Source organism: Lampetra planeri, chromosome 2 (genome assembly GCF_965212315.1).
Source record: "Lampetra planeri chromosome 2, kcLamPlan1.2.h2, whole genome shotgun sequence".
Lineage (NCBI taxonomy): Eukaryota > Metazoa > Chordata > Hyperoartia > Petromyzontiformes > Petromyzontidae > Lampetra > Lampetra planeri.
Genome location: NC_136108.1, coordinates 32310132 through 32330390, shown reverse-complemented (window position 1 = coordinate 32330390; position 20259 = coordinate 32310132). Strand labels below are relative to the sequence as shown.

Genomic DNA, 20259 nt, shown 5'->3' with positions numbered 1-20259 from the left:
TCCTCACAGAGAACTCGGTCCGCTGTGGCCAGTCCCGCCTGTGGTAGTGCGCCTTGGTGTCCCTGCTGCCCCAAAGGTAAAGATAGCAAGGAAACTTGGTAAAACCGCCTTGGAGACCCATCAGGAATGCCACCATTTTTAAGTCTCCGATGACCTCCCAGCCGCACTCATCATACTTAAAGGCGTCCAGCAAGGCCTTGATGCTGTTGTAATCCTCTTTGAGGTGCACCGAGTGAGCCATGGGAAGAGACGGGTACTTGTTACCATTATGGAGCAGCACGGCTTTGAGGCTCCTGGATGAGCTGTCAATGAATAGGCGCCACTCATTCGGGTTACAGGCGATTCTGATTGCCTTTAACAGACTGGTTACATTGTGGCAGAAGCAGAGCCCATCTTGACGGGTGAAGAAGCTGCAAAAAGGTTGGTGACGCTTCCTCTGATCTGCGACTTGCACACTTTCATCCAACAAGTTCCACTGCTTGAGCCTAGACATCAAAAGCTCGGCATTGGACTCGGAGATTATACATCGAAAAAAAAAATCTGAGGGCCCCCCAATGAGGCTGCATCGACGCAGAACAAGTTGGCCTGAGCCGGTAAACAAACTTTGCCCTCCGTTAATCATTAACGAGAACTGTTGTTCTGCCCCAGCACGGGAAAACCCAGCTTAGAGTCACCACAGCGACAGGGGGAAATTCCAACCGCAGCCACAAATACACCCACTAAAAAAATAATGTAAAATTACCCACAACCCGCCCACTTCCTCTCTAGTCCAAACGGAGCCTCCCTTGAAGCCGGAGGAAAAAGCGGACGCGCAGATTTTTAAAAAAAGAAAAGCTACATTTTTCAAATGCCATCGGTGAAAGCATGCAGCGCGCTTTGACACAGAGGCACAGATAGTGTTCTCTTCAACGGCTTGTTGACAATTCTGTTGTGCAGACTAGTTAGTAGCCGGCGAGAGGGCAAGAGGGAAAGTGAATATCACGTAACTTAAGAGTTTCGAACCTCTTTTATCCAGGAGAGAATCCATGTCTTGGGCAATGTGCCGTTGAACACCAAAACGGAAAAGCAAAACGAAAAATAAAAAGGCGGCCCTGGCGAAATCCTGTCGAGGTGACGAGTAGAGAGGTAAGGTGGCTGGCTGGTTAACCTTTTGCTTACTGTTTGAGAGAGGACGACTATTTGTGGCAGGTTGACTCGGTGTTGAGGGGTAGAGCCAGCAATAGTGGCCGGTTGACTACTTTGCTAGTGCTAGAGGCACTAGTATTAATGATTGGGCTATAACTAATGTCTAGTTGCTTTGTGTTGGGGGATGATTAGAGTTAGGGTTGGGTCGTGTTAGTGATAGGACAGTAACTAGTGGCTGGCTATTTGCTTAGTATTGCGGTAGACGAGTTTAGTTGGTTACTGCCAAAACCGCTGTTCATCCCCCCTTGCTACAATGCAAGGGCTTCCTATCTGGTGTTCACAGCCTCAGACCATCTGACGGTGCAGGTAACAACCACTGACATTGTGCAAATGGGGAATTCACCATCGGACGGCAGGAACGGCCAGTCGAGGACTCTCACCATCACTGACTATGATACAACCTGGGAAAGCGAGTCCGAGACTGACTGCCAACCGAGGGATGAGAAGAGCGGGGTGAGAGGTGAAGTAGATTCGGCGGGGACCAGGCTGGCAAGAGCGGTGGCTGATGACAATGCTGCCCCTAATGCTGCCCCTGCTGCCCCTGCTGTTACCTTCGCTGTTTCCGTCCTCTCCACACGACCCAAACGAAGCCTCTACGCTGCCCGCGACATGCATCAGTACAGACACGGCTATCCGGTACGTCAATCATTTTCTTTGCTCAGCCCCACGGCTTGCTTTAATTGACGATGCTGCTTCCTTGATGTGTGGTAGTAATTTTGCTTTAACGATGCAATGACAAAAATAAGGATTACTATGTAGTAGTAGCTCGTTTGCTGTTTTTAGAACAAGAAAGAGCACAGGACTGACATGCCAAACCTGAAGTTCTACCAGAATCGGATCTGCTTCGAACCAAACGGTGAGAATTTGAACAAAAGCGATGGGTGGGGGAAAATGCATAAAATATTTTCTGGCATGTAACATTGATTGATAGTGATTACGATGTTGCGAATGTCCACCGTGCAGGTGTGTTAATAGAGGATGTCCTCAAGTGGAAGGGAAACTATTCCATCCTGGATCAGAACCACAGCTACATTCAATGGTACACAACAGGCTACAATATCCACAAGAAATCACTGAACATTTACATTACAATAATTCAAGTGTATCGCATGCTTCTCTTGCAAAATAAAGATTAATAACAGTAATGTCTTAGGTTATTTACAAATCTGTCCACATATATCCATTCAACTGTCGTTTTTTTACACACATAGACAAGCCATTTATAGATACCCCATTGATTTCTAATTAGCTTAATTTCCTATCAAACGGTGATTAAATCTTGTGAAAAAGATGGCTCAATGTTTTACAGAGGGCATTAAAAGATTTCATACCGTATTCTCCATATTGTAAGATGCTCTGGACCGTCAGATGCATCCCATCTGTTGCTTTAAAAGAGAGAGGAAAATGCTTATTGTAATCCAAAGAATATTGTAAAGTGCATTAAGATTAGTGGGAGAAGTTTATAGGCTTTGAATGTTTTATGTAATTTTTTCACAATTGTTATTGGGACATCTATTAATGGATAACAATGCATTTCTTAACTGGAAATTAATTTTCACTTACGTTTGTCACGCAGGCTGTTTCCGCTACGTGAAATGGGTCTGAACTGGTACGCTATGGAACTGACCTTGCCAGAGATCAAGGTATGTTATGATTCTTTGCTAAATAGCCCTTACCCCACATAAAAATGACCGACTGATTTAATCATTACATTAAGATACACATTAAATGCCATTTTAGAGAAGTGGTTTGGAGGTCAGAGTGCTGAGCTACGACTACTGAAATCATGGGTTCAAATCCAGGCAGTTGTCTGTGATTAAACCATGTTCTCAAGTGGTGAGGTCACAGCTGGATCACCAATGAGTGGACACAAAAAAACATCAGATTAATATGGTTTTGCACTTCATAGGGCTACGTTCTAACTCTGAGAGTTAAATATATCAACGTCATGCAGGGAATATTTCTCTCGTATGGCAGAGAGGGTGCTGCCCTCTACGTGTAGACCTGGTTAGGGGATCGATCTGTGATATCTTCTTCCGTGGATCGTTCTAGAACACAAATGGTCGCCCTGCTCTGCGAGAGGTATGACTGGGTACTTCTTCTGAAGAAATGATACAGATAGCAAAATCTTGATAACATTTGGAGGGGGAAAAAAATATATACACTTAGCACAAAATGGCAATAAAGGAATAGCCATGGTATTGGGGTCCAATGTGAATGGCCAAGAGGGCCCAATGAAGTATATTATGGGGCACAGCAGGTCACTGCCCTTGAGGTTTAATGCTGCGACCCATCCAATATGGTGAGCTTTGGAACCCCCGACTCAGCCAAGGTGATGTTGAACTTATTTTGCAGCGTACGTGGCCAACCGTGATAATCTGAGGTGTGAGAAACATAAAACGCACGATTGATATATATATCTAAACCATCCTGATCACACCCATCTTCCATTGTCACTTATTTATCTCCCTTCTGCTCTTCTGCAACCATTCCCTTCAAATACTTTTAAGTACCCCCGTGAGCTAAGAAGCACATAAGTTGGGTTTCATCAATAAAAACACACCGTTTCTGTGACAGACATAACACATCAGAGAACATTTTAATAATAATGCCAATGAAAAAAAATGTAACAAAACAATTTCAAATATAACATTTCTATTTTAAAAGTTTTAGCCAGTTAAGGAATCCAAAAAGTGCAAGATTGGGCATAAGTGCCAGTGGTAAAACACACCGTTTACCGAGAAACACTACATTTTAATCTCCAATAAAAAAAATATATAAATGCGCCATCAATCAAAAACGACATTGCACCGAGCAAAACATAGCATCAATCTTGATTTGAAGCTTTCGTGACTGCAGGAATCCAAACTCTTTGGTTCTTTCGGTAAAGTCACGTAGGTAGAAATAAAACAAAATAAATCATGACGTTTCGAACGCAACACAAGCGCCCGTCTTCAGGTGCAAATCGCGATAGCCGCGATGTCTGCTGCGAGCAGCACGATGTCTGCATCGTTAAAAAAAGAAAGTGCAGACAAGACAAGAGGCCACTTACAGGCAAACGATGTCCACACATCTAGTTATTTGTATTAGTGAAACACATTCCTGCGGAGGGAGCTGGTAGGAACGTTGGGTTGCTCGGTCAATGGCCAGGGTCAACGGCAGCGTGGTGTATTCCGCAAATATGCCCGACTGTGAGGGCGGGCACAAGCCGGCGTGAGTAGGTTAAACGTTGAGTATAGCCCACCCTCTCCACCCAGCCCCTCCCCTCCCTCCCCTTCCCACCCAGCCCCACCGTCCCCTCCCCACCCAGCCCCTCCCTCCCCACCCATCCCCTCCCTGCACGACGGACGGACAGAATAATCCCGTGGGCTGGTGTAACCAGGAGATTCCTACCAGTATTATACTTTTTTAAAAGTTTAATATTTTTATTATTTTATGATTTCCCTTCTACGTGACTTTACCGAAAGAACCAAGAATATAGTATTATACTTGTTCACTCACGAGTGCCTCTGACCCCCCCCCCCACCACTCAACAGAAGATGCGCGAGTCCCCCACGGTGCAGAGTCGGCTGGTGCGCGCGTACGAGATGATGCTGGACACGTACGGGCTGCGTCTGGACGACCGCGAGCGCGGCACCATTCGCCGCGCCGATCACTTCCACCAGCGTCTGCGTGACGTCTTCAAGTGAGATGGGATGCATCAGCGGGTGCCGTTCGTTCGGAGGGGGCGTCATTTCAGAGAAGGCAAACATTTAAAATCGAACATGAAACTCACATCAAGGAACGCTTAATAAGAGTTTTACAATTTTACATATCTGGAAATATTTTCTTAAAAATGGTCTTTAATGTACAAACGACCCACATCTCTGCCCCTTTTTACACCCGCTTCCTTGCTGCTCCTCTGTCCAATGCACTCGAAATCATAAAGAATTTATTGAATGTTTTTGTTTGGGCTATGAAAATGTATTGAAGCATTTTGGATAAATATTTAATGTGTGTGAAAAAACGTCGGTTAATTTTTTATTGTAATTGGAGATAATTTGTTTATTAAAAATCTCCAGACCTGCCATACCCTTGCCATCCTAAGCCCGATGAACTTGTCATGCAATCGCGGTGCTGTTCCAGTCAATGTTTTAAAAAGTACAAATTACTTGGAACAAATTTTCTTGTTGCGAACAAACATGTAACGGAGTTTACCTCGTTTTGAAGCCCTTGGTAAATGGTGCAAATTGGTCAATGAGAATGTTGCAAGAAACATTATTGCAGAAAGATTGCACCATTTAATGCCATCTTTAATTCATGTGTACGGGCATGTGAGTGCATGTGCGTTTGTCCATGCTTTACGCAAGTCATGATGCACTGATTCATCAAAAAATATTCTTACGCTCAAGATACATGCATAAAATTGTCCGTGGGGGAAGCCATGAGTCATACATTCATGTAAATTATCTGCAAATTATAATGCATGACATTTATTTTAATGAAGTGAACTAAAACGAACAATCAAACCAGAATGCAAATAAGACAATTAAAATTGGATAAAAATAAATTCTTTAATATAATTCTTACCCTCAATTTATGACTATAACCGAGCTATCCGATTACACTGGTCAACAAAAAAAAAACATTTTTTTCTGGCCTGGACTTTTGCAGATGTTTTAGACTAATTTCAGGGTGCCGATTCCAAATCTGATCTCAGATTTACTCTATCACATCTCATTTTATGCTATCGGCATACCCCATTTTCATTGATTTTACCCAAAATCAACTCTGTCACTTATGATTGCAAGCTGTTGCGAGTCAGTGACTGCTTTAGTGTTAAAATATGGTGCTGTATTTTTAGAAGTTTTTTTTATAATATAATTTTATGTATATATCCACATTTATTTTTCTTCTGCAGTTTTTTTGAAAATGCAATATTTGATATCTCAAAAACCTGATTCCAAATCTGATGCCAGATTTGGAATCAGCACCCCAAAATTACCTTAAAACCATTGGAATACTTTATGCCAGAAAAAGTGTGTTGACCAGTGTTATTTAAGCAAACAAATTCTCTAGAGATTATTGAATCGATTACTCAACTAATCTGATGACGCAAAAATATTGAATCGTCCCAGGTCTAATTGTGCCTAATGCATCAAATTGCTTCTCGAGAAAGCGATTGAAGGTTTTCCTGCCGAGGTTTGCATGCAGACTGTGGCGGACACGTCTCTCCCACGCAGGGACGAGACGTCGCAACACCACAACATGCGGCTCACGCGGGTGCTCAAGAGCCTCGGCGAGCTGGGCTTGGAGCACTACAAGGCGCCGCTGGTGCGAGCACTGCTGCGCATTGCACTGTCGCCCGCGTGCCCGCAGGCCGCCGCCGCCCACATGCGACGCAGCGCCCTCGACTACTTTGTGTTCACCGTGCGAGACCGAGGAGAGCGCCGACGCTTGCTGCTCTATGCACGGGCCAAGTACAGGCACGTTCGTATGTGGTGTGCAGAACTTTCGCACCGTATATAGGCAAACGTGCTAATCAGAGGTGCGTTTTTTGAAAGCCACATTAACACAATTTGCGTAGCAGGGCCTTCTTCAAAGCAGGGCCAGCCTGGCGCCTTTTTGGAGGTGCCAGGTTGGGGTTTTTTTCACTGTAGAAGCCGAACCGTGCCGCCTACATCGCACACAATGAACGAGTCGAGTCGCACGTAGGTGACATGGAGACGATGTTTGGTTCTGGCTTGGCTCGGCAAATAGCCAGTGGAAAAACCACCGATACCGTGAAGGCACCACACTGCCCTTGTTTGCATGTGCCAATGGAAGAGGGATAGATTAGTAAGATTAAAGCGAGATAAACAAAAGAGAGAAGGGCAGTGTTTCATCGAACATAAACGTTTGAAAGAGTGTAATTTAGTGACCTAAGTCCATTGAAGACTACCCTTCTTCTCGTCCTTTGGCCTTTTGGGCCAGTGGGACATGACCGTTTCCTTGACCGATATCTCCCTGCAGTGCTTCCTCCACGTCCCTGTTCGTCGCTGTGTCTTTCGACCGAGATAGTTTTCATCCCATCCAATGCTGTGATATTCAACAACCAGTCAGATCGTGGCCTTTTTCCTTTCGGACGGTTGAGTGTTCGTCCACCATCCTTTGCAGAAGAATGTGACTAATTGAAATAATCTTTTATACATCTGTGTGGTTGGAGTTAGGTTGCATGGTCGGGCCATGCAATCAGCTCACTAACAATTCCTTTCACGTTTTCAGTTGTTGTAAAGCAGGTGATCGTTTTTTTGTGTGCAATACTTGTAGGCCGGAAGATGAGTTCGTGTGGGGACCACCGGTAGGGAGACTGACTCGCTATGCTCACCTCGTCACACCGGATTCCGAAGAGTCCGACCGAGAAGTTGAATCTCATGAGGAAAATGAACCTGCGAGGGACTGCCAGGGAGAGGAACTCTTAGAAACAATATGTGATGCAAGCAGAGAGGACGTCCATCAGCATGCTCCACAGTCTGATGCTGGCTATGATGACATAGGCTAGTGGTGAGTACAGTCACAAACATGTTACCGACCGCGTCACGTGCTGCCTCTTACTCATCTCTCTACTCAAACACCAACCATTTCACGTAGCTCCGAAACATTGTATTTAAAACGAGGCAAACTGTGTGTACGTATTACCAGCATACAGGGAATACCTGCAGAGCCGTAAACTGGCACTTATTCGCATATTAGTCACAAACGGCTTTTACATTTTTATTGTAAGTGAATACAAGACAGCACAATAAAGATATTAATTATTTAAAAAGAGAAAATATCATTATGTACACTTTTTAAAATACACGTCTATAAATCTGCACATTTTTCAAGCATGAGACAATTTGCCTTTAGACTACAAGAAAACAAACAGTGGCTGTATGAAAATATAACTGTACACTGCAGCAATCGCCAAATGCGCAATAGTCACAAAAACACGAGACACACTTCAGAATGCCCTTCCACCTTCCAAAAGGCATTCAGATTTTGCAAACCCATACAGAATTGTCACTGAATGAGAGTCAAGTGTTAAGTGCTTCTGTGAGTTTCTGTGGATCCTGAGAGTCAGTCATGAAGCACTGGTGTCATTACTGTGTACTTTCCAACATTATCGATTTAAGCGGTAGGCTACCGATTTTTGAACTCTCTTGCTGGACAGCTATTTGCAAAGGTAATCTTAAAATATTGTAAAAAAAAAAACCTAACTTTTTTTTCTGGATACAATTTTAGCTTCGAAAATTGGCATGCCTTCAAAGGGTTTAAACATCGGCGGCCTACCACTTAACTTAGTAGGCTTGACAAGTACTGGATGTTTACACCATTGGAACCTCATTTGCCAGTAAAAAATATAATTGGTTTTTTACCCTTCTATCTGGCAACAAAACTGACAGCTTTTTTTACAAGGAGTCATGTTTGCATAGACCACAATACCTGCAGTCATAATGCAAACAAAAAACATAACTCTGATAATGTATTGCATTATGACTGCAGGTATTGTGGTCTATGCAAACATGACTCCTTGTAAAAAAGGTGTCAGTTTTGTTGCCAGATAGAAGGGTAAAAAACCATTTATCATATTTTTTTACTGGCAAATGAAGGGTAAAAAACTAATTATCAAGTACTGGATGTAATACTGTGAGCTGGAGGGTGGTCAGGCGACGGGGCTGTGGCAGAGTGGGCAGACCGCGCGCGCCGCAATGTCTCGTTCGGCGGCGCAGTGCTTGCACACGCCACACATCCAGAACTGGAAGTCGAAGATGCGCCGTCCCGTAGCCACGCACAAGGGCAGCTTATCCTCGCCTCTGTGGATTCAGGAAGAGTCGCAACACAATATAATGAGTACACAACATCGTTTTGGGTTATTGGCTTTAAACATTTATAAACAGACCTCTGTTCTGTCTCCACATACAAATGAAATATTTTTTTAGTCATCCGACTATTGGCTTTCCCGACCAATATCCAGCAGCGTCTGTTTAACAAGCCTAAGTGTGCATAGTATCACCTCTAATGTCTAAATTTGTAATTTCTTACAGATACATGAATCTTCAGAAACCAGATTGAGAACTGGTTGTCATCGATTACTTGATGCACTGTTACATACCTATTCAACAAAACAAATGCAGCAGATGACAATCGCCAGCCAGTATGTAAAAAGGTGGCCTGTGTGCAGTGTGGGATGCTTTCCAGCGCCTGTCTATGATGGGGGTCTCTTGACAACGATGGACGAACAAAACTACCAGGTGGATGGTGCGAGCACGGTGCTTGCGTGCACGCGCAAATGCCTTACAGTTCGAGCGATGCCGCGGCAGCACTGGGGTCAGACTGGCCGCGTGCCGGCGGGTCCTTAGGCGCGTGCCTCGTGAAGATCTCCACTGCTAACTCGCGGTACGGCCGCAGCTGCTCCTCTGAGAATCCCTCCAGGGCCTCGAGGCGGAGAAAGGCGCGCGAGCACGTGGCGAACGAACGGCTCGCCACGGCGCACAGCGCCAGCAGTGAGTAGGCGTCGCTCGGTGGCAGGACGTCCTCGTAGTCGCACAGTAGCAGTGCTGCCAGAGGGGCGGAGGAATAATGGATTGTCAGAGACATTCATCGTACGAGAGCTGAGGCATCCAATTACATGAGTAATTGATTACTCGACTGATTATACAATTGGATAACACAAAGAAAATAGTTGGGCTCATCGCTTCCAGTGGTTTCCACCACTGTTTCCATGCGTGCTGCTGGATGGGAAGTGATGGGGCACGGCTTGGTGACATCAATAGAATCATCCACATCACATTGGGCACAGTTTTTCAGGAGTTTATGCCTTCGTGAGGCAGACTGGGGGAGCTTTCAATTTTTTAAAGGGGCCCGATTAACCGACCACGCATTTTTTTTTTCATTAATCAACTTAATACATTAATCATCCTGCCCAAGTGAGCTAAGAGCAGGAGAAATTGCTAGAAGGGATCATGGCCATCGGGTGAGACCGACTATGGAATGGCAGCCAAAGGAGGGAACACGAGCCAGAGAATGTCTACACGTGAAGTTGAATCGATGAGATTGGCTCATGTGCAGGGGCGAGATGGATTCTGGCATTGCAAGACTATGAGGGAGAGAGACCATCATCTAGCAGTGAATAGATCGTGGCTGTTGAAGATGGTAAAATTGATTTTGGTTTCAAGCGGGACACTTTAATAAAGAAACTTTAATTTCTACTTTGTCTTATCAACTTTCTAAACCGTTTTCAGGACGTAAAACCACCAATTTTAGCAACAACCAAAACGAACGATAAAATATAAAACATTTGCAGGTGGGTTTTAGGAGTTAATTGGTGAAATATATATATGATGGGTGAAATATATGCTGTACTGTCTTGCATTATGATCACGACGAGGCGGTTTATGAACTACTTCGTAGTTTTTTTTTCAGTTGTGCTGTATAGCTCTCTGATATGTGGAGGGTTGTAGTACATATTGTACTGTATGCCGAATTTAAACTATTCAATTGCCAAAGAAGCTCCCAGCTTCTTCCTATATTAAACGTGTTGGTCACGACGGTTGCACAAAATGTATTCCTTTTGTCAAAAGGATGACCGAGTGATCGCCGCTATTCTTGTGTCCAACGCAATGAGCCCCGATGGGTACCCACCGCTGTGCCCACCACTGTGCCCACCACTGTGCCCACCACTGTGCCCACCACTGTGCCCACCGCTGTGCCCACCGCTGTGCCCACCGCTGTGCCCACTGCTTGCCCCACGCGCGTGTACCGGTGCGGGTAGCGCTCTCGGCCTGCCCGGAGCACAGCTGTCGCTGCGCCAGCAGGTAGAAGTGGTAGGCCTCGGCGCCCCGCCATGCCCCATCAATCAGCCGACTGTCATCTAGCGCCGCGTCCTCTTCCAGTAGCCCGGCCAAAGCCGAAGATGCCTGCCAGCAATATTAAAAGCCGTCTCGGCTGAGGTGGTCCGGTGGATCAGGAGGTAAACACCCTTGTCAGAGCACTGAGCAAGTGATTAAACCAGGTTCTCCATTGTAACCAACTTGATGGTTTCAGCTTGGTCACTAATGCCGACAAAATAAACCCCATTGGCTTAAATTCAGTTTTTCACGCAATTCAACATACTTCTAGTTTTGAAGATATATTCTTCTGTTCGTTGACATGTGGCAAACATCTCTATAGCAGGGCATGTAAGAAGGCGGAGTAACCCTGGTTATTATACGAGGAAATTAAAGTTACAATCAGAAGTAGTTGTGGGATATCGGTTTCCAGAGGCTCGAATGTGGGTTGATATTACTGCTTTCTGGGAGAGTTCTGAATGTAGATTTCTCCATCTCATGACATAATACCATAAGCATTCTTAGAATTGGGAGAGAAAACATATAATCTCAGTTCAGAATCACAATCTTTATGAAGACTGGAGGAATCCGATGAGCTATGAAGCTCTTTTCAAAGATGTCCAGTATGGGCAGATCAGCAAGTTACAACAACAATACAAAAAACAATAGGAGTGAAAAATAGAGAAAATGGTAAACAAGTTACTAAATATAAATACATATTAAATACTTTCATTATATAAGTCCAATTTATCAAGCTAGGCAGCAAAAGCAATAACAAATCAATCCCAGACCACACCAAGATAACACACACAGTAGTCCCTCAATAAAATGGCACATGAAAATGTAACTATCGATACACAGGTAAGGATCAAACTTACTACGTGAAGCAAGACAAATTAACAATCTTAAGCGTGAAGGTTTGACATTCAGGTAGGGGCTTTTAATGGCACATGCTGCCCTCACTCACCTCCACACGCTTGCCCTTGACCTTCTCCCTCTGCCCGTTCTTTACCTGCTCGTGGTAGTTTTCTACGAGCAGTGCGGCCAGTACGTACAGCTTCTTCACGCGCAGGGGCTTTGTGCGTTTCTTTGCCTCCTCATCTGCGACCTGTACCAAATAACACCCTTTGTTAATCATCTCACGGAGCCTCAACACTATTATTCGGGAGGGTCCAGCATTGGGATGTTTAGCAAATTCCATTAACGCATGCCTTCAAATGGAAGCAAACTGGAGTCCCTGGAGAGAAACCTCACACTAATATGAGGTGGCAATACTGGAAGCTCCAATGTAGATTGCTGTACTGCCTGACCACCTCATATACTGCAACCGCATCTCTGATAAGCACGGTTGACTACGTACGGTGCAAAAGAAGTTCAGCATACATGCAACTACGTGTAGCATGACTGTATTCTCATTGAGTAAGCTGTACATGTACAGTACTTTTTTCAATCCACTGTTCTAGATGATGGCCTCCCCACACACCCCATGGGTCATCAGGGGTTATTTGACCGTACATCGCCACGCTGATCAGTGTGGGTTGGTAAAGGTATGGAACATAGATGTTAGAGCATAGTAGGGTAAAACAATGGAGTGTACTATACCATTTTACGGTGCCCACAACGCATCCCCACAGCAGCCCTAACAACCAGATGTGCATGGTTGTCTCTAGCCAAGTACTATCCTGGCCACACTCTGCTAAGTTTAGCTTCCCAGACCTAACGAGATCGGGTGTATTCCGCGTGATTTGGTCATAGACTTAAGTCTGTTAAACAGCTGAAACAATCACTCTGGGATAAATAGGTATCCATAATATAGGTTTTTTTGGGTTAGATCACGTAAATATAAATGTGTTGTTAAAACCGCCACCACCCGACACAGCCAATAAGTAATGTTTGTCACGTAAACAGAACATGCCAACGACACATTAATATATACGCGATCTAACCCAAAAAAAACCTATATTATAAATATTGGTCGCGAAAGCCTACGTGTTAAAATAAATAAGCATGTCGAAATGTCGCCAAACTGTTTCATTCGAAGGAACGTGAATAACAATGCAATCAGCAACACTCGACAATAAATACGTTAGGAAGTTTTGGGAACGCTCTTCATTCAATGCCACGTGGACAATAATAACGGTCGGCAAGGCTGAAGATGATAATTGTTTTTTTTACCCTTCTATCTGGCAACAAAACTGACACCTTTTTTACAAGGAGTCATGTTTGCATATGTAGAGGTGTAATTGTGTATGGGCGCGGATGGCTAACAAACACAAGGGGCGTGGTTAGGGCCGTACACAGAGGAGGTGCTCACACCGACGTCCGCACCTGCATCCCCCACGGGCCCCTCCCGGGGGCCGAGTACTATAAAAGGTGGTGAGCCGGAGTGCTCGAGGTCGGAGTATCAGCTTTAACCAGCGAAGACCGAAGACCAGCTAGCATAGGCCCCGGAGCTCCCCTGGCTCGCTGTCCTTGTCAGGGCCGACCAGGGCAAGCCGGTGGCGTGGCCCCGAGAGCCCAGACTCAGGGTGCCAGGATCCCAGCTTGACCAGGGCTGGGATAGGTAGCCTCCCTTAGCTCCGTAGTGGAGGACTTGGGCTTAGGTTAGCGGGGTTAGATGTTGTGTCTCCCTGTTAGTTGAGTAAAGGGGACGTTAACCTCTTAAGTACTGTGTGTACCCGCTACTGTACACAAGTTGGTGTCAATAAATAAGTGTGCCTCCGATCCCGTCGTCAAGCCTCCTGAATACTACTACACATAGACCACAATACCTGCAGCCATAATGCAAACAACACATGTGAGACTAGGCTCTAAGGAAAGCTGTCTCGGGTGTGGACCAATCAACTCCAAGGACAGTGCATATATTATCAGAGTTATGTTTTTTGTTTGCATTATGGCTGCAGGTATTGCGGTCTATACAAACATGACTCCTTGTAAAAAAGGAGTCAGTTTTGTTGCCAGATAGAAGGGTAAAAAACACAATTATTATTTTTTTTACTGGCAAATGAGGTTCCAATGGTGTAAAGGCTGAGGATGTGCAACCTTGCCTGGAACATGAGTTTGGCAGCGTCCAGGAAGCGATTGGCTTTGCGGTAGAGTTCTACGGCATCCAGACGCTTGCCCGTTTCCAGCAGATGGCCCGCGTACTTGGCCAAGAGAGAGCCAATTTCCTTCATGTTGTGTGTTTGAGCCAGATCCACCGCCTGGTTCCACTGTGGGTGGGGTGGGGGGGGGTAGCAGTGATGGCAAACGGTACAAAAGTAAAATTGTAAATACCACCTTTAATCTTAAGGAGTACTAATAATGTAACGTATTTGTCCACATAGGTGTCATGGAGTCTCTAAAACACTGTTTTACCAAGTCCTGTCCCGGGAGGTTTAGTAATGATATTTTTAAGGAATATTTTGCACGTGTGAGTAAACCGAATGAGGCCGAGAAAATCAAAGATCTTCAAAAAAGGCAACCTCAAAGGTCCACACACACACACATCAAAATAGACAAAGATATGTCCATGAAAAATGTATTTCTTACAATCTCGTGGACACCTCACAGCCCAGCAGATTTGGCAGTATAACAAAAGTGTCTGATCTACTAACCCTAAGCTCCAAAGCGCTGGATTACAATTCTCGTATGTATTTTCTGCAAATAGAACAACGTGACAAGGTGGGATGATTTCACCTGGTTGAGTTGCACACACGTGTCAACGGCCATCTTGGGCTGGTTGCATTTCAGGTAGGCTGCCACGGCCTGCTCGCACATTCCCACCGTCACAAACATGTGTGCGACGTTCTGCGACCACACGGGCACAAGACACACGCCATGAATTAGAATGGCAAAGTGGTCAGTAGATTCACCAACCAGATGGTTTGCAGTCAGAAGTTAATTCTGCTGCAAATGGATAACTCCTTGTCATTTCACCTGTTAAAATCAGTAGGCCACTGTGTGTTGTGTCCAAATTCTAACAATGTCATTGTCCAGAAAAACATCACTACGTTTTAACGCTCTTTCAGGAGGATCAGGCCTTGAAATATATGACCAATAAACCTTTTAATGAGTATTTTGAATATGGGAGAATGTCGAGAAAAAGTCCATGCATGGGAGGGATGAACCCACATTTCTGTACTGCCATCTCCAGACCAACTCACAGCTCAGACGGCTGTCAGTCTTACCAATACCCATTACCCACCACCCTTCGGCTCCAAAGTGCTGCATTACAGGTATGCACTACCACACCTAGATTTAGCCACCAGTAAATATGAATTACATCTTATTTACAGTGGAAAGAAAAAACCTGCGTGTCAAGACTCTTTTAATGAGGGCCCTGCTTTGGAAAGTTTTACCAAAATAATGTTTGGAGTAGTCCAATGACTTCTCCCTTCTACATTTATCTGCATAAGGACATGCCACATCTCAGCAGGTTTTCCCTGGCTAAGTAAACTAAAGTGAGCAACGTAGTTGTTTTTCATGCCGGTACCGTCAGCAGCTTGTGATTCTCTGGGAGGGACGTAGCCAGCCTCTCCAACCCGTCATAGTCCTCCAGCATGTAGTAGCACTCGGCAAGCCTCTCCTGGTTCCGCCCCTGCACGTAGTACTGCACCGCGTGGGACCTGCATTTCGATAGGGGTACGTTGGGGGCTTTGATATGACTATTAACAGCAGCCTAGTCTCACAGCGTCGCTTTTACTAGCGTTCGACAACCCAGTCAATTTGTACTCGGTATACGCCGTATATTGTGGCGAATATTGCATTTTGAAGAAATAATATATATTTGGGATGACTGGCACAGATAAAGCAGAAGCTAAGCACATCCCTGGGGAACAAGGCCAACTATGCTTATATCCAAAGTGTGCTTTTGCATTCGAATTTTCCCTTTGTCTTCCCCCCAACAGTGTAATGTAAGGATGTATTGCATTTGTTAGAACTTTGCTCCTGTAAGATGTGCATAGATCAAACTTTTACTGGAATGAATAAATGGTTGCAGGAAGTGAGTGACAGGAGGACAAAGGTGAGGGAACATCACAGAGTCACCCAGTGAAGAACAGGGGATAAGGATTGGACTTATCATGGGTGGTGGTGATGATGATGAACAGGATGAACTAAACATCCATCTTAAAATATTTATTCCAAGCAAGTAGCATCTCGTTACAGGTGTGAACAGCACAACGGACACTGTCTTTATAGGCAACACGTACAGTCCTGTGTACCACACCACTAGGGGGTGGGGGGGGGTAGGGTACCACTTGTGCCGGTCAGCGAAGTAGTCGCCGATGGCGTTGTACGCGAGCTCTAGCAAGGTGTCGTCTGCGTCGCCTGAGCCCGTCTTCAAGAGCTGCAGGACTCGGAACCAGTCTCCCAGCTTTATCCTCAGATTCACTGCCAGGTCACTGGAGGCCATGATAAGGTATGAAGGATATGTAAGAAAGTTAGAAAGCAGAGACGTCCAACTATGTATACACAGTCTAGATTTTTTTTATTTTAACAAAGATGAGCTTCATGAAGACGAGCTTAACAGCCCTGTTACCATGAAAGAAAATAAACGAGCTTCATTAAACCAATTATGACTAAAGCATGTAAAACTGGGTAAAAACGGTTTATCACAACCTGTCACATTTTTACTCTTTTCCAAGAGGCTGTTTATATTTTTAACATGACTTGGTCAAAATTATTGAGCTCAACGAACTTATATATTTTTAAAAGTAAAAATGGACGGAGACTGGCAGTCAAAACAAGACATTAAAATCCAAGTTTGTATCAGCTGGATAATAAAACTACTCAAAAAAATGCATGTTAATGTTGAGATAATCTTCATGCCATGACATAACCTCGTATTTTTTTACCAAATTTTGACGTGTAAAAATAGAATGATAAACAATGAAGCTGTGCGAGCCACATACCGGCGGTCCATGTCCAGGTACATGCGCTCAGCCTCCTCAAAGCGGCTGAAGTACGCCGCCACCTCCGCCTGCTTCATGGCCTGGCTTTGGAGGCTGCCCAGCCGCTTGACAAACTCGAGGCCCTGGAAGTCCTTGCAGCGCACGCATGCTCGCTCCGCCATCTCCAGGTTCAGCTGCTTCAACGCAGCCTCTGCAAGGAGACGCCTACATCCGAGCCGAGTGGACAAGTGGGAAATGCTGTGCTTGGAGCTCTCTTGATGTGTTTTCAGGTTGTACTGCGTGTTGTTCGGCATGTTGTCTGACGTTTTGCTCCACGTATCTGGAAGCTTCTTCTTAGCGTTTTTGAGCCAAACCCGGTAGATTCTTCAGAAATTATAGTTCGTTCCCAGCACCGTGGATTCCAAACGTTGGGACATCATGCAGCATAACTCATGGTGCAACCAAAAAAAAACATAGCAGAGCTATGCAGCACTACCACACAAAAAACCGATGCAGCACTGTGCTTAGAGCTGTGCCAAGCATAGTACTGTTGAAGCTAATGGAAACAATAACATATAAGAGGCTATGATGGTTGTGGTGTATTACCACAGGTTTAAAATACATTCAACAAATTCATTGGCACCTTTGCTTAAAACCAAGTGAGAGCCCGATGAGACTAAATGTCATTTTCAAACGAGCTCTAGGACATAAAATCATTACAGTACATGTGATAAATGTTCAAAACAACAGTAAACATGGCCAAAATATTAACCAACGCACAAAAATACATTAAATTACATGCAAAGTTTAGTAATAAAAAATGCAAGGAGTAAAAAGATGAATTTATCACTTAAAATTTCAACATTTTACAAGCAGACTCTTACCTGAAATACTGATTTCATGCTCTGTGGTGCCATAACCCAAAAGCTAAATATTAAAATTACCTCCTACCTATTTACAGTTATTGTCCCTGTGCTTATCAAATCTCCTCTACAGATATCCTAGATCTTCAGTGATGGACACTAAATGTGTTATGTAAGCAGGTTTACTCACTAAGCAGATAGCCTCTGCATATTTGCAATACACGTGTTCATAATGTGGAGTGCAAACTTGTAATGCTGCAACCTGTAGGCAATAGTTGGTGGATCACACAGGTTTGTGAAACAACCAAACCTGCTGGGCTGTAAGGTGACTATGAGATGGCAGCACATTAAATGAGTTTAGCCCATCTGCGGATACCTTGCGGTGTTATCTCCTCATGTATTGTTTTTACTGGTAGGAACCACCTGGTTCCACCAGCCCACAGGGGATTATTGTGTCCGTCCATCGTGCATCCAAAAATGGGAGGGGTGGGGGCTGGGTGGAGAGGGGAGGGTGGGGAGGGGCTGAGTGGGGAGGGGCTGGGTGGGGAGGGTGGGGCTGGGTGGGGGGTGGGAGGGGTGGGGCTGGGTGGGGAGGGGCTGGTCACCCCGTGGTGCCCTTATACACCTCAACGTTTAACCTACTCACGCCGGCTTGTGCCCGCCCTCACAGTCGGCCATATTTGCGGAATACACCACGCCGCCTTTGACCCTGGCCATTGACCGAGCAACCCAACGTTCCTACCAGCTCCCTCTGCAGGAATGTGTTCTCTGGATACTCCTGTTTCCTCCCATATACAAAAAATCCTTAGAAATTAGCATGCCAAACAACCCAATACATGACCCATTTCCTGTGAAAAAAAGCCATGCTTTTCCTGGATAAATAAATAATGCGAAGAAATAAAGAACAAAGGAGTGAGCAATGATCTAAAGTAAAGCAAATCAAGTCTGTTTCCAGGAGACAGTGGTAGTTACATAAAATATCTTAAGTTATATTCTGTCTTAGTTTGCAATGTAAATGAGTGCCAAGGGCAAAGTTCAGTGAAGAAATGTTCGGCAACTGGCCGCAGGTCTTTATTCTGGGTCGATGTTGTAATACGCACGTGACTAGTATCGAGTCACTTATAGCGGTATACTAGATGTAGTAGATTGGAATTATGTCAGAATCAGAATTGAAATATTTATTTATACTTTATATTAAAAAAATAGTGGGTTGCTGATCCACAGACCCAGGCTGAAATTAAGCCCGGATAAAACAATGCCAATGTTTAGTGCAGTGTACGGGTGCGATTTACAACCCACCAGAGTCGAGGGTGAGGGTTGTCCTCGATGAACTGCGAGGCCTCCTCTATGCCCACGTTCTCCACCAGGGCCCGGCTGTCTCTCAGTGAGCGCACCTCAAAGTTTGCCACGCACTCCTTGTTTGGGTGCTCTGGGTCCTGTATGGCAGCAGCAAAACGCACGTATGTGGTGATCCATGAAAATCTCGCAAAATCAATCAAGGTTTCTCTTATAAGCTGTTTGGATTTTTTTTTTCTTTTACAAATGGATTGCTGATCCACAGACCCAGGCTGTGTGCAATATGAAAAGGAGGGCTTTGAAAATATTACATAATGAAAGCCTGAGCAGGACTAGCCACTCAATTCCTCACACGAATTATCACTGTAACACTATTCCAGAATACAACATTCATAATGATGCATGGTCACAAACTTCTAAAACAAGTGTTATCTCATTACAATGTTGTGATTGCCTATCAAATATAATCAAGGTTTCTCACCCTTAAGATCTCATCCATGAGTACAGATTTGATCTCCAGATCCTCAAAGCTGCAAATGTATCCAGATGTTTGGATGGGCTCCTGTTGGGAAGGATGAGTTACAATAAAAAAATGAATCTAATACACTGCAGTGGACATAATTCAGGCGAATGTATGTTATTTTTGCAAATAAAATCTTTGTGTTCCATCTGCCTTAATTAGCAAATCAATTTTCAGTAAGGATCTCCATAATAGAATTTCTAAGTGTCTAGAAAAAAAAAATTCCATGATTTTACATAAAATACATAATAGTTATACAGAGCAATCAGACCAGCTTTAAAACTAGATGTATACAGCACGATGGCGAAAACCTACATAGTAGTACCATTCTAGATTTGTCTAAACGCCTCCAGCAACTCGGACAGTTAAACCGGAAACAGCAACACGATAGCGCTGTCCAGCTTACCTCAGGGTCAAGGTTGCGGAACACATACATGCGCGTCTTCTCCATCATCGCGAACAGGTCGGGGTTATCGGCCGCCCAGCGCACATCCCACACGTCCTTGCGCTCGAACCCGATGGGGTCCCGCGGATGCCCTGGGGCAACTCCCGTTGCCCCTGCACCACCTCCCGCATCCGAGCCGGATTCAGAGCCCATCAGTGAGCCGCCAGCCTCCAAGTCGAGGATGGTAAGCACGCCTGAGATGTCCACCACTGCCAGACGGCTGATAACAGAAAAAAACGAAACTATTTTT

General features: G+C 44.7%; 2 protein-coding genes across 4 annotated transcripts in view; one reads left to right on the top strand and one right to left on the bottom strand.

Annotated features, from left to right (window-relative positions):
- Positions 1-631: 631 nt before the first annotated feature.
- Positions 632-10733, top strand: LOC144732030 (opioid growth factor receptor-like protein 1). 2 transcript variants are annotated; one of them, XM_078613226.1, is made up of 8 exons: positions 741-1821; positions 1969-2041; positions 2149-2224; positions 2762-2828; positions 4722-4870; positions 6408-6650; positions 7474-7707; positions 9231-10733. In XM_078613226.1, exons 1-7 carry the CDS (start codon positions 1516-1518, stop codon positions 7703-7705), a joined length of 1146 nt encoding a protein of 381 aa, XP_078469352.1. In that variant the 5' UTR covers positions 741-1515; the 3' UTR covers positions 7706-7707; positions 9231-10733. The 2 variants fall into 2 exon arrangements, with proteins under 2 accessions (XP_078469361.1, XP_078469352.1); XM_078613235.1 differs by having other exon boundaries at positions 632-1821; positions 7474-10733.
- Positions 7905-20259, bottom strand: part of WDR35 (WD repeat domain 35) — a 24929-nt gene continuing 12574 nt past the window's right edge. For both annotated transcript variants that reach the window (XM_078613203.1, XM_078613213.1), the window contains 12 exons: positions 19971-20229; positions 19526-19606; positions 19048-19184; positions 16907-17110; positions 16250-16396; positions 15487-15619; positions 14691-14801; positions 14060-14224; positions 11980-12120; positions 10946-11102; positions 9485-9743; positions 7905-8999 (listed from right to left, as the gene is read on the bottom strand). In XM_078613203.1, the coding sequence (XP_078469329.1) occupies positions 8849-8999; positions 9485-9743; positions 10946-11102; positions 11980-12120; positions 14060-14224; positions 14691-14801; positions 15487-15619; positions 16250-16396; positions 16907-17110; positions 19048-19184; positions 19526-19606; positions 19971-20229 (1945 nt within the window). In that variant the 3' untranslated portion in view covers positions 7905-8848. The remainder of the gene's footprint in view (positions 9000-9484; positions 9744-10945; positions 11103-11979; positions 12121-14059; positions 14225-14690; positions 14802-15486; positions 15620-16249; positions 16397-16906; positions 17111-19047; positions 19185-19525; positions 19607-19970; positions 20230-20259) is intronic.

Coding starts and splice junctions, on each gene's coding strand:
- LOC144732030 (XM_078613235.1), top strand. CDS start 1,516: ATGGGGAATTCACCATCGGACGGCAGGAACGGCCAGTCGAGGACTCTC. Junction 2,042..2,148: donor GATCTGCTTCGAACCAAACG/GTGAGAATTTGA, acceptor TCCACCGTGCAG/GTGTGTTAATAGAGGATGTC. Junction 2,225..2,761: donor AACCACAGCTACATTCAATG/GTACACAACAGG, acceptor TTTGTCACGCAG/GCTGTTTCCGCTACGTGAAA.